Genomic DNA, 13,641 nt, shown 5'->3' with positions numbered 1-13,641 from the left:
GCTCCCAGATAAGCTTGTCTGATTGGTTTATGTGGGGCGTCGAGCAGCAAAAGTTACATTTTTCCAATTCCAACAGCAGCTGCTTTTTGCAGCGCATCACACGTCAGTTGCACAAAAGCTCATGATTCGCTGCTTCAGCTGCTCAAAATGCTCTGCAGGACCTTTTGTTGCACCTTGATGCGCGTCAACCATTGACTTTGCATGTAAACTAGCTGCTTCTGCTGCCTCTGCTGCTTGCAGTGCGAATGTAGCATAAGAGTTGTTGTTAAGCAACAAAACAGATATGACCCCTACCAGATTAGACATTTTGGTTCTCTGATTTAGGATTTAATCTAGAGGTTTTCTCCAATCAGGGCTCTACTTTCTCTGCTTAACTCAATAAACAGGTTCAAACCTCAATAGGGATTTCTCATAGAGGCTGACAGACAGGGGAGATCAATCTGAGAGCAGAATAAACGTCTGATTGACCCGCAACATACTCATTAAATTAGGAGCATTGATGCCTAACTGACTACATTTAAGATTTTGACAATGCATATTTTACCAATAGTTTTACGAAATTTACATGGGAGATTAAGCGACCCTTGTATTCTATTAGAAAACGCCACTGCCCTAAATACAATTAAGTGTGATTCATTTTCCTCCAACTTCACCATGAATAGAGTCCAACTGTGATTAAATTTACTGCTGCAGCTTCTCTCTGGAGGTTGGTCAGAGAACATTTATGAAAAAAAAAATCTATGGCAGCCAAGAAACACAGCACACAGATCAGGGAAGAAGAAAGTTGTTGAATCAGTACTGGGAAATAGAGCATAATCCACCAAAACCTGCGCCACGCAGAGTAAAAAGGTTGTGAAGCTTATGTCTCTGTATTAATACCCCCTGTTAAAGAAATCCACCTGTATCTTAAAGGGACCTATAAATCAATCCATTTTCTGTCACACTTATTCCAAGCGGGATCTCGAGGGATGCTGGTGCCTATCTCTAGCTGTCTTCGGGAGAAAGGCGGGTCCACCCTGGACAGGTCGCCAGTCCATCGCAGGGCAAAGGGCACCTATATTAAATGAAAAATATAACGTCTAAACAAAATAGAAACATATTCTTGACCGATAATAGAGTCCCTAAATAATGAATGTAAAGATATTACTAAAAGATATGCAAGAGAATATTGCCGAATACAGCTTTTCTGTCCTCCAGAAATGAACTTTAGACGAGGCTACAGACAACTAACTAGTCTAAAAATAAGACAAATGAAAAATGAGTTTGTATAGTATCCCAAACATGATCATGAGTACTTTGGCTCCTACTGCAGTGTGCGGGGAAAGTCCGTTTTAAGTCCCGTAAGCCTGGCTCCTAGGTGGAGATCAATTTAAAGTTCTGCAGTAATCCCGGTACAGTGTCTTCTGTCCCTCAACCACTGAGCCTGCCTGTCTACATCTGTGCACTTCTGTCTGAGCTCGCTGCGCGACACATGGATCTTTGAATCTGCCTTCATGCTCTGCGGATTCCTGGAACCCTGGATCTGTCTGTTCCTGTGAGGATCGGAACCCCTGACCAGGCTGCGGACTCCTGGATTCCAGAACTGTTCCTGTCTGATCTGTATCCTGCCTGCTCACTGAGGTTGCTGTATCTGTGACCTCTGGTCGGCTCTGCGCCTCAGCTGGTTTGGTCAGCTGGATCCTGCCTTCCTCGGAGAGGTTGGACTGAACTGTTTAACCAGGTAAGTGACTCACTCGGATATCTCCTCAGTGGAAAAACAATCTAGAAATAACTAAAAATTTCTTAAATCAAGTGTATCTACCCTTAATTTGAGTAGGTAGGTGAGATTATTTGCCAATTGAAAGTATTTTTATTCTTAAAATGTGATAATTATATAATATGCACTTGAAATAAGACAATGCAATTGTGTTTTCTTATTTTAGGTGTAAATTGTCTTTTTCCATAGGCAAATCTATCTTTTACCTCCTCAACCCAAGAACAAATGCATTTATTTTAAGAAAAAATGACTTATCTAGATTTCGATTTTTTCCACATGATCGTGGTCACTTACCTGTGTTTCTCCCTACAGAGTGTCAGGTATTGGGCGGTGCCCCTCCTCCCCCTGCAGCCGCTGTGGTCCGCAGATCCACAGCTCCGCTTTTGTTCTGTTTATTGTTTTATGTTTAATAAACTGTTTGAACTTTCCTACTGTCTGTCTCACCTTGAATACTGGGTCCACCTGTCTCCCTCATGACAGGACCTTTTATCAGGGTAGTGTCCTAGTCAAAGTCCAGACCTGAAAATCTGCAGCAGGAAACTGTGGCTCCACGACAAGCTTGTCTGAATTCCTATTTTAACTGGATTTATTAATGTTTACTCCAACTTCACAATCATGCCCTACTTTGTCAAGTTAGAAAAACACAAAAGACAAGCAGAGTCACACTCTGCAGATCTGACAACAGACAGCCGAATGTGTGAGAAATGATCCGAACGAGCAGAACAAAGTGGAGGAGCAGCGACGTGTGACCACAGGCAGCTTCTCAATGAGCAACTTAAGCGAGGGACCAAGAGGCGGACGGATAGGCAGCCTGGAGGGGGAGAAAGAGGGGAGCAAGGAGATAGGAGATAGTGAGCCGGGGTGAGGGGCAGCAGATCTGAACAGACCCAGGCTCCAGTGGCTCTTCCTCTCTCTTTCATTGAGAGCCAGGAAAAGAGATTATAGCAGCCATGTTTTTACTCCTTATGAAGGGGGTGAGGCCCACTCTTCTGCTTTCCCACCTCCCCCTACAGGCGACACTCTCTGGTGGTACCGGCTGGACCCAAACCAGAGCGAATCATATCGCCCAGCAGCACTCTGCTGGAGGAGGAGCGTTTCCTCCAATCAAATGCTGCCGTTTCCTATAGATTAAACAAAAGAATTAGCTTTTTTTCTTTGTAAACTTTGTCATTTATCACAAGAAGAGAGCTTTTGAAGGGTGCTGCGTGGCTTTGTGCTCTCAACAGCTCTCTGTTGGGACGCTTCCTGGGAACCTCTGGAGGACCACGACTCACTCAGAGAACAAGAGCTTTGGATGTGTCTCCCATCCCTCACTGTGCGCCTCACCAAGTGCTAAACGCCTTTATTTTCCTCTCACATTCACATCCACTTACATAGCCTCCATACCCCATCACCCCCAACCCCCCCACACACAATCAGCCATCAGTCCATACAATAGAGCCCAGCTCTCACTCTTTTTCTCACACGGATGACACATAGAAGCAGTGAGAGTTAATCAGACCTATAAACCCTCCTTGGCAGCGGGAGATAAGCGCCATGCTTCTGGGTCTGCCCTCCTGAGAGTGGCGCTCCTCCAGCAATGCCGTGGAGCGGCCTGATAAGGCAAGGGGGAGTGCGAGACCTCCCCCACCGGAGACATCCGAACACACACTCTGCTCAGCATCAGTTAGTCCGAATTCCACGGGAGCCAATGAGAGCTCGACATGCCCTGAGGATGCTCCAATCATCTGTCGCCATCAGGTGTTATTAACGTCACCTCTGAGCCTGCAGGTGCAGGAACAGGGGGTGCAGGCTTCTATGAAAGCACAGGTTAATGCTAATGCAGCGGATTGGGTGATAAAGCTTCGGAGCATCTGGGATACATAACATTCTGAGCATAAATGAGATCCCCTTGAAGCGGCACTTAATTAGAAACTGTTCTATCAGTTAGAAAAAGCCCCCCTTCTCCTATCAGTAACTCTTCATCCTAATTCTACCAAACAAAACTTTAGCATCTTAAAGTAAAAGGACTCAACAAACTTCTTGCATTTAAAAACGGCCTGTGATGCTGCTGCCCTTATGGAGAACTAGTTCCCATCAGACGACATAATAAGGCCAGTGATGTTTAGAGGTCTCATCCAGGGCAAAGCATCAAACCTCAGAAGGCATTAAACACTCTGAGAGGGCTTTGAATGTATGGAGTGAGTTTTATTCCATAATTGGTGCAAAGAACACATTTTGTAAATGAAAACTGGAAAAAAATTCAATCCAAAAATGAAACTTTTAACATCCTAATCAAAAAAGATGTTAAGAAAACTCTAATAATATCATATTTTTTGTTCTGAAACTTATTTTTTTAATTTTTAATGTTTTAAACAGATATTCTATTTTTTTTCCCCCTGCTTTTCACAGATTCCATTCCATTCAAGTGCTCGCTCTCGCTCTTGTGCAGTAAAATACAGAGAAAGGATCATTTCCTCCAGTTCCTTCAGATCATATAAAGCCTTGGGCAGTGAAGGAGTCAGTTAATTTTCATGGGATTGGCCAAACAGGGACCAGTGTATAGGTCAGGGGTCAATCACTGTTCCAACAGGAAAAAACATGAGAAAAACCTTCAATATTTTCAACATATATTATAAAATATACAGACATATTTCCACATCCATGCTGATTAAAGGTACAGTGAAAAATGTTCTTCCAGCTACGAGTTCAGGGGGGGAGATCATCTTATCTATTGCTTGTCCCAAATGCCGGTTTTGTGACGTGTTCATCCAACACCACTGTGCCTGCACACTGCAAGTGTTTACGTATTTAGTAAGCTCCAGGTTAAGCCATTTCCTGTAAAATCATTACCTATATATTCCATCTATCATGGTTCTACATATCAAAATGTAAAAATGTGAATGAAGACATTGAATGTGTTTAGGAGTTATTGCCTTTTATCCTCATAAAAACAGCTCAGCTCTAAAAACAGCAGAAATTCTTCCTTTTTTTTTCAGTGTTTTGTCCCGTTTCTCTCCTAGACATAGCTTTGGGCTCATCCCTTTGAAAATTTGCTCAGGTCTCGTTTATCTGTTTTTTTCCTAGACAGAGACGCCTGTGGAGCTAGTTTACCGTTAAGGCTGATTTATACTCAGAAACCAGGTCGTCTGGGTGTGTCAAAGTTTACGCAGATATGCCGCCGCCCCTTCTGCAGACACTCTGGTGCACCTCTCCAAAATTGGACACTTGTTATGTGATAATCGAGCCAGAACTGAACAGCGCCAAGCCCTACTGATAAACTAGTACCATGGTAGCGCATTTCGTTTGTGTCTGGCATGGTCCGGTTCAGTTGTGCGTGCCCTTCACACCGAGCAGTTATCCTGGTAACCGTGCTTGGACCGATCTCGGCACGGTTTCAAAAGAGTAATTCCCGCCTTGAGAGCTGTAGTATCATGGACCACCGAAAGGTGGTGAGGAACCATGCTAGCACGATGTCTAAAAGGTTGTTAAATCCAAGCTTGGCACGGTTAACTGATCCAAGCTCGACCCGAACATTACTCTATCCCTCTGGATCGGGTACAGAGGGGTTATTTAAATGGGGTATATGTCTCTTTTGTATGGCTGTTTCTCTCTACCTAAACCCTAGTCATCCTCAGCAGATGGCCACTAACCCTGAGTCTAGTTTTGTTGGAGGTTTCTTCCTGTTAAAAAGGAGTTTTTCCTCTCTCCTGTCGCTTCATGCATGTTCTGTCGAGTAAAAGACACAATGGAAGCAAATTTCTCCTTTTCCCACATGCTTATTCAGGAGGGGAGAATCCTGCGAAGTCAATGACTCAAATCTATTGGCTGGTTTTCTTTAGATAGAAAACCTTTTTTCACCGTTCTGACTGTATGATCTGGTTGAATTGTCTCTGTAAAGTGCCTTGAAATGACATGTATTGTGAACTATAGTCATATAAAAATATTGAATTGAATAATTTATTTATTTGTCATCTTTAATGTCAGTTTATTGATGTGAAAAATATGTTTCTTGTCTGTTTACGATGAATACACTAACATTCAAAATGTCAAATTAGAGCATTTCTCCTGAGAGTATCAACAATTCAGCTCCTGGGGTGGTTCAGGGTGGCCATGGCCCCCCATCTATCTACGGCCCTGTCTACCTCCTTATGCCCTCTTCTATCTAAACAGGGTTGATTTTGCCATTTGTTAGAGGTTATTTATCTGCTTAAGGACTCAATGAAATCTTTGAGTTTTCTTGAGACCTTTGGAAGAGAAAAAAGCCCACAGGATCACAGGTCCTCCACTTTACTTAACAACATGTGGATTCATGGAGTCTACATAGCTTTCAGTAAATTCCATCCATCTGTGTATGTTTGTGTGCTGATGTTTAGATAACTGCCAGATGAAGTGAGCCCGATGTCCCTCTTTGCTGTGGTTATTTACCTCTTTAACAATCCTTGAACTGGTGGAAAGATTCATCTTCATCTTGACTAGATCCCAACAGTTCAACGTTTATACTCCATCCACACGGACACAGAGTGGTTCATTATAGATGAAGTAAAGTTAGAGGTACAAATAACTTAACCACTGGTGATTTGTTAAAAAAAACACTCACCAGTGGGGATATAATAATAAAAGTTGGAAGGTTTGATTTTTTTTTTCATTGCCATTTTGAGATCATCAGGTTTAGTTTTGTTATATAAAAAAGAAAGAATATATTGGTATATATATCTGGGCTTGTTACACGGGTATTACTGAGTCAAGTTTCAATAAATGGAAAGAATAAATGAAAAACGAAACCATAAAATTGGGAAAGTATCACCTAAAGATGAATATTAAAAATCAAACATTTAATCCAATATGGAAAATTTACTCTTTGCTCTCAATTAAATTTTCTTTTTCGTAATTTTAAACTCATAAAAACATAAGTTAACCTGACTTTTTAGTTATAACACAGACGTGGTCTATTACCTAAGGTTTAGTTAATGCTGTGAGCAATAAAAAACAGTTAATTTCTCCCTGTTGTTTCCACTAAAAAGCTGATTTAAAACCAAAGTTTGCCACTAAGGGACTCCATCTTATAGTGCAGCCTGCAGCAGCAGCAGAGACTGACCCAGAACGGCTTTGGTCTGCCTCAAACCACGGTGGCACCATTAAGGCATTGAAATGTGTCCGGATTTAATGCCTAAAGAGAGGAGGAGGAGAGGACGGCTGGTGAGCTGGTGAGCAGGAGCCGGCTCCAGTGGCCCTGTATGCCAAACTCAGCATTCCTCTCTGAGCTGTTGCCTGGTGGAACTTTTGTTTCACAGTTTAGTGCAAACCTGCAGGCCGACACGAGAGCCGCTCATTACCCCAGCAGCAGGAGAGGATGTTCGGATCTATGGAGAAGGACTTCATGTGCCACCTTTGCTTAGTCATCTTATTCAGGAGTCTTTAGATAATTGAACTTTGAACTGTAGGGGATACCAAATATTGGCCCAATTTTATTTAGAAATATCAATATTCAAACTTCCTATTTAATTATGGTTTAATTCTATTTGATTCAATTTGATGATAAATCCAACCACTAAATTTTGACTGGAACCTAAATTAATGTTTATTCAGTTAGTCGTTAGCAGCTCTCCTTTGTGTGATGTCCAGCAGATAATGCAGAGGCCAATGTGTTTATGCCTTTGATTATAAGTGACTTTATCGACTTAATAAAATGTAAAAACTGTTATAAAATGTGTGGGAAAGGTTCTGGGTTGGAGCAAGAGTTTAAGATTTAACTGCAGAGACAGCTGCTTCATCCTCACGTGTTTAAAAGAAGCATAAATGAAAGTTAAAAGCATTAAAATGTTTAAAAAGGTAGCATTTAAAACCTTAGTTGTGCTTGGATGAGCTGATCAGCAAAATGCCTCAGTCACTAACCAGTTCTTATTTTTATTTTTCATTTTAACTCTGAGTTCAAACCAAAAATTGAAATTCAACACAATTTTTTTTTAACTTGCAAAATTTCTTTACAGTATTATTGATTTTTTTTCTACACAAATAAAATTCATGCATTTTCTTATTACAAAATTATATATATTTTTTTTTGCTTTTTTGTTTCTGTTTAAAGTTATGCTTGTTTCCTTTATATTTTATTAAATGTAAATAGAAAACAAGCATAAAGCATGGTCTGCTATGAGCTCAGATATGCGCATGTTTTATGCTCATTCCAACTGTTAGCTTTATGCATTGAAATAATAATTCATTTAACAAAGAAAAGCTTGACCAGTTTATTAAAATGAAAGGTAAAATGTCGCGTTTTGCAGTCAGTGACAGACTGGCCTCCCATGGAGCTGATTAGGAGCGGAAAGGCTTTGCTCCCACTGAGGCCTGCAGCTGCAGGCCGCACAAAAAGCAGAGAAAAGGCCACAAAGCATCACACACATTAATATTTACTAACTACTGACTGAATTATTCATTGCTTCTAATAAAAATAGCTGCAAACCAGAAACCCCGACGTCAGAAATACCTGAGAGGCAGTTTAACCTTGAAAACACATTTAGATGAACAAATTCAGCCTTTTAACTGAGCAGAAAAATATTCACCTTTGGAAAATATTTTTTTTTTTCTATACAAACAAGCTTTTATACCCTTTATGTCAATATATATTTAAAATCTCTACAGAGCTAAACTAAATATTAGTGTTTTTTTTTCTAGGTTTTTGATCCGAAAGAGGAGGAAAAGGCAATAGAATATTTACAATTGTTAAGTCAAAAACATATTAAGACCATGTTTCAAAATAAATTTAAAATAAAGAAACAGATTTATGACTAGGAGGGTTTCTCTATCGAGATAGAATGGCGAGAAAAAATAAAATTATTTAATATTAATATTTGTTTAATGACGAGAATACAATAAAATCGAACTAAGTTGATGTTTATACAAATTTAATGCTTTTAATTTATTTATTTATCATTTTATTTATTTATTTATTTATCATGTTTTTTTAACCAAAAAAATGAAATAAAGAATTTAATTCCAGTATTCACATTTTATTCCAAGGATGAAACCTCTTTTCTTTGTCGTTTCAGACCATCAGCCGCATAAAAAAGCTGGATTTTCCCTAAAAGGTAAAAAAAAAAAAAAGAAAGAAAGAAAGAAAAAGAAGAGTTTCGTTTAGGTGGTTTATTTATGCATGAAGCAGGATGGTGGGTTTTTATCTCTGTGGAAATTCTTCCTAATTTCCCCTGCTTCTCCTTTTTTTGTGCTGTTTGTGATGAATTAATATGGTGTTTTACCAGAGGCGCTGTTCTCCTGCCAGGAGTCGCGCACCTGCGCATACATGAACATGTTTGCGCTTCTAACTTCTGTTCTGCCAGACTGCTGGCTGTAGTAGTGACCAAATAAAACACATGGTAGGAACTTAGGGGGGGTGGGGGGGACACTCGGGACCCCAGCATGACTTTACGGGGTTGGCTGTGCGTAAAATGCGCAGATAGAAGCCTTTTACAAATTCAAACTAATAAGAATAATGTTTCAAATAAACCTGAATATTCCAGAAACACCAACACAGGGCCTACATAGTAAAACATCTATTATTTTTTTCTGTTAAACTATGTTTATTGTCATACAACCCTCAATAAAACTGCAGAGAACCTTTGAAAATGTGCCTTAAAAACAGTCTGACACATTTTTGGACTAAAATCCAAGGATCTACCTGCTCCTGCTGCTCAGTCAGCAGTCATCATGTTTGGTGTTCAACAAAGCTGATGTTTGAAGGAGCTGTTTCATCATTGACTTAACTGAGTTTGGATAAAATGTCACCATTTTAGTTGCCTTTGCTAGTTTAGCAACAGCTCTAAAGCTTAAAGTAAAATTTGCATGAATCATAAAATTTAAAAATAACCTATAATTAATGAAAAATAATTAGAATGAATGTTTGGAAACCATTCTAGTTTGAAGGCCTGTAAACTTTTCTAATGAAAACCATATCAGGTACCATGGCAACGACTGGTTAGCAGGTTTAGCATCTAAAGAAAACTTTATAACAGGATGTTAATAAGATCATTCATCATACAAACAGACTGATAGGAGCTAATGATTGACTGAACCAACATCTGCAATTTAAAAAGGTATAAAACTAATAATAAAAACAAGCATTTATCCAAAAATATCTACATAAATGAGTTAGTGGTTCATATTTGATTGCATTTTTATAGTGTTGGTAGGGATTGAAAAATATCTTCATATTTATGATCAGAAAAAAAGAAAATGTTGCTTTTTTCTGTTTTTATTTATTTTTTCTAAATGTTTTTAAGTCAGATTTTTAAATAACTTTCTGGTATTTAGGGGTTTTAAAGCTAAAACATAAATATCTAGAAATACTGAAAATAATTCATATTTTTGCTCCAGTTTTATTGGATAGATTCTATCAGCCAGTTTTTATCCTGGTGTTTTTTTCCCATGTTTTAATGGTCTTTCAGATCTATATTAGAGATAGAAATAAGTTATTTCCTCCAGAATCATTTCCCCTAACCTCCCCCCTCCTCCCCCTCTCCGCTCCCCCTCCCCCCCTCGCTGTCGGCCCCTCGCTGCCCCTGCGCTGTAGCCGGTGAGAGCCTCTAATCCCCTGCGTCCACGGTTTACTCTGAGCCCGTATTTAATTCCTCTAAACCTCCAGCTGCCGCCCTGCTTACTCACTGAACGCGACAGACTGCGGAGCGCTGCGGTTATTAATAATTCACCAGCTCCTCTCCTCTCCGCTCCGCTCCGTTTCTCCGGCCGGGGCCGCGGGGACGAACCGCATGCGCGCGTGCGTCCAGCCACGCCGCGTGTTTCCCTACTTTCCACACTTTGTTTACTCGGTTTCAGCTGCTCGGTGTCACTCACGCGTCTCCGCTGCTGGTAGGCTGATTCCGCTCTGATGTCTCTGAGGTCGGGACGGTGAGTTTGGTTTTGAGGCGCGCGCGCCCCCACCCCTCTGCCCCCACCCACCCAACCTCCTTCTCTCCGCGGACTCTGAGGAACAGGTGGAGGAAGAACTGCGCGCTTTCGGATCAGCAAAATCGGCTCTGGACTGAGTTCATTCATGCAGGGAGGAGAAAAGCGTCCGAACCGGCAGCTGAGCGGCTGAGCGCGCAGGAAGCAGAAGGCTACTTACCGCCCGGTGTCGCCGCGCGGCGCTCCTCTCGTTCCGCGGACGGAGAACCGGTGATCAGAGACCCGCGGAGTTGGATGGAAGCGATCTGAACCAGAGCAGAGACTCTCCGGATGAAGAAAGCCGGTTCGGATTAGTAAGGAGGAAAGTTGACCCGCAGACTCCCCCCTCCTCCCCTCCACCTCCCCCTCCCCAGCATTGTAGAATGTTTACCGGGCAGCAGGCCGAGCTTTAGGCCCAGCACAACAAGAACCAGGCACTTTTCTATCTCCCACCTTTCCTTTTTTTTTCTGGAAGCTGAACTTTGGAAAGTGGAAAATGGCTCTTTGAGAGTGTTGGCACATTTCCCCACACCACCATGGTACGTGCTGTGTAAACTAATAATTCCTGCACTTTGCTGTATTGGTTCAAAGTTGTATTTTTTTAATGCCACCCCTCCCCCAGCAGCTTCATCATGCAAAAGTTATTCATTCAATTTGATTGATTTCAAAAACCTTTACCCAAATGTCCACCATGTGTTGTTTCATCCACACTGAGAACCTGACTCCTCTCATTTGAGCGCTCCAAGAAGCGAGACAGTCTGTGCGCTATTTATAGCCCTACATGCATATGAAGCAAACTATTGCATGTCATGCAGGGTGAGGAAAGATGGGTTAAGGTTACACCGGGTTAGCTGGGCCCCCTTAGTCTGGAAAACTTGTTAAAATGATGGGATTTGTTTATTTATTTATTCTGCGCCTCCCTGGGTTGTGCGTAATTACGCACAGCGCTTGTGAGCCGTTCTTAGCGGAGGCCGCCAGAAATTAGAGGGAGAGACTTTTAACAATCTTTCTAGCAAGGCAAGGCAAGGCAAATTAATTTGTATAGCACAATTCAGTACAAAGACAATGCAAAGTGCTTTACATGATTAAAATACAAGACCTACTGATTTTTTTCTCTGCGTTTATCATTATTGGAAGTGAAAATATGTTTTTGAAGTTTAATAGACAGAGAAGCATTTATTGCCTTTAAACGTCTCTTTTTTGGTCATGTTTGTATTTGTGTCATCATAGTGGCTGAGAATCAATGCTTTGTAAATCACAGTTTCCACCAGTTACAGCTGGAAGTCTTTAAGAGGTATAGTATGTTTCTGAACAACCGTACATTTGAATCTTCTCAGGTGTTTCTGTGCTAAATTGTTTGAGTTCAAATCAGATTAAATTGAGTGAAAAATTCTTCCCAGCTGTTTTTGAAATGATTTTTATTCCTTAACTTTGGAACGCTTTAACCTATTAGATCCAAACAGTTCAGATGAAGCTTTTTGAGCTTGGTTTTCCACCAGAACCTCCATTTATACCTGAATCCTACAGCATGATGCTGCCACCACCATGTTTCAGTGATGTTTTTGGGGGTGGGGTTCAGTGTTATTCTTCCATAAAAGCCCAGACTGAAAGAGCTTAAGATAACAAAACTGTATTTGGAACATTCCTCTCAGCTGAAATGAAGATTTATAAAATAATGCAACCGTTTTTAACATGTATTTAATCATATTTACTTTAACACAATTATTTCATGTTAGCAGGATAGGGCATAAATTAATTGCATTAAAGTAACTAAATATGTTGAAATATGATTAAATAAAAGCCTCTGTGTTCCTTTTCTTTATCAATCCTCTCCTCCCCAGATTCATTAGTTAAGGTACACTTTCACAACTATGAGAAAACATTATACATATATTTTATTATCACTCCCCTATTACATAAAACTGTGCATTAGTCTAACACATAACATTCCTATAATAGATAAAAATTTTATAGCTAAAATGTGACAAAATGTTAAAAGTTTAAGGGCTGTGAATAATAGACGTCTTCCTGCTGTCCTTCCTCATAGGGCATACATTGAATGTTTTTTTATGAGCTGCTAAAACGAAAAAATACACATATATATGTGCAGAGAAAGTCCTCTGCCTTTTACATTTCTTGGTCAGAACTCTGCTCACGAAAAAACTCTGCATATCTGACTAGAACTTCTCCTTGACCCGTAGACTGACTCCTTCCTGGCATGAAATGAGTCAAGTCAGGCAGTAGTTACAGGAACCTCCCACATACAACCTTGAAGCCGCTGAGAAACCAGGGAGGGATCTTATTTGCACATGAATATGGAAGATTATTAGGATGAATAATTATTTGTTTATGAGCATCCTCTCTTGGCGTGGCAGCTGCCCAAGAAGCTCATCAGTAGAAATGATACAGAATTCAGGACAGGACTCACATGGGATTATCTCCGCTTGTTATTCTCCTACTTCCAGCACCTCTTTATCTACTTATTTCATTATTTTCTTCTTTTTTTTTAAATAAGACATGCTGTTTTGCCAAATATTTCAGCTGCGTTTTTGGTTTAGTCAAAGATCCACTGGAGGCACCTGTCAGTCAGCGTCAAGATGAATTAATTCCCCCCTGAGGACGACGGCCTGGCCCAGTTAAACCAGTAAAAAGAACCGGTTTGAAGAGATCTGAATCTGAGAAATGAACATGTTTTAGAAATTATCATTAGAATCACTAAGAAGGTTAAAAAAGTGAATAATCTCAAGTAATCATGACCTTAAAGGTGCATTAATTAGATTTAAGAAACTCATGGTGGATTTACCATAAATCCTTTTACTTTAAAAATCCAGTTTAGGTGTTTGAGTGTGCAGACAGTTATCCATATGATGAGCAGGCAGGAGTTTTTTTTTTCAGTCATGTGTGATCCCCCCATCTTGGCCGTCGGCTGCCTGTGATGTCATCTCTTCGCCATACGTACAGAATATTGTGTT

At 40.4% G+C, this 13,641-nt stretch overlaps 1 protein-coding gene across 12 annotated transcripts in view; it reads left to right on the top strand.

Annotated features, from left to right (window-relative positions):
• LOC107098150 (nuclear factor 1 X-type-like) overlaps positions 1–13,641 on the top strand; it is a 298,579-nt gene that overhangs the window by 20,753 nt on the left and 264,185 nt on the right. Inside the window, exon 1 of one of the 12 annotated variants that reach the window (XM_015395639.1) lies at positions 10,325–11,208. The exons of 10 other annotated variants lie outside the window; for them this stretch is intronic. In XM_015395639.1, the coding sequence (XP_015251125.1) occupies positions 11,206–11,208 (3 nt within the window). In that variant the 5' untranslated portion in view covers positions 10,325–11,205. Of the gene's footprint in view, positions 1–10,324; positions 11,209–13,641 lie in introns of those variants that run through there. One more of the 12 variants, XM_015395641.1, reaches the window with a different exon arrangement.

This window comes from Cyprinodon variegatus, unplaced genomic scaffold, assembly GCF_000732505.1.
Source record: "Cyprinodon variegatus isolate N-32 unplaced genomic scaffold, C_variegatus-1.0 Scaffold751, whole genome shotgun sequence".
NCBI lineage: Eukaryota > Metazoa > Chordata > Actinopteri > Cyprinodontiformes > Cyprinodontidae > Cyprinodon > Cyprinodon variegatus.
This window is presented reverse-complemented; position numbering and strand designations above follow the sequence as displayed.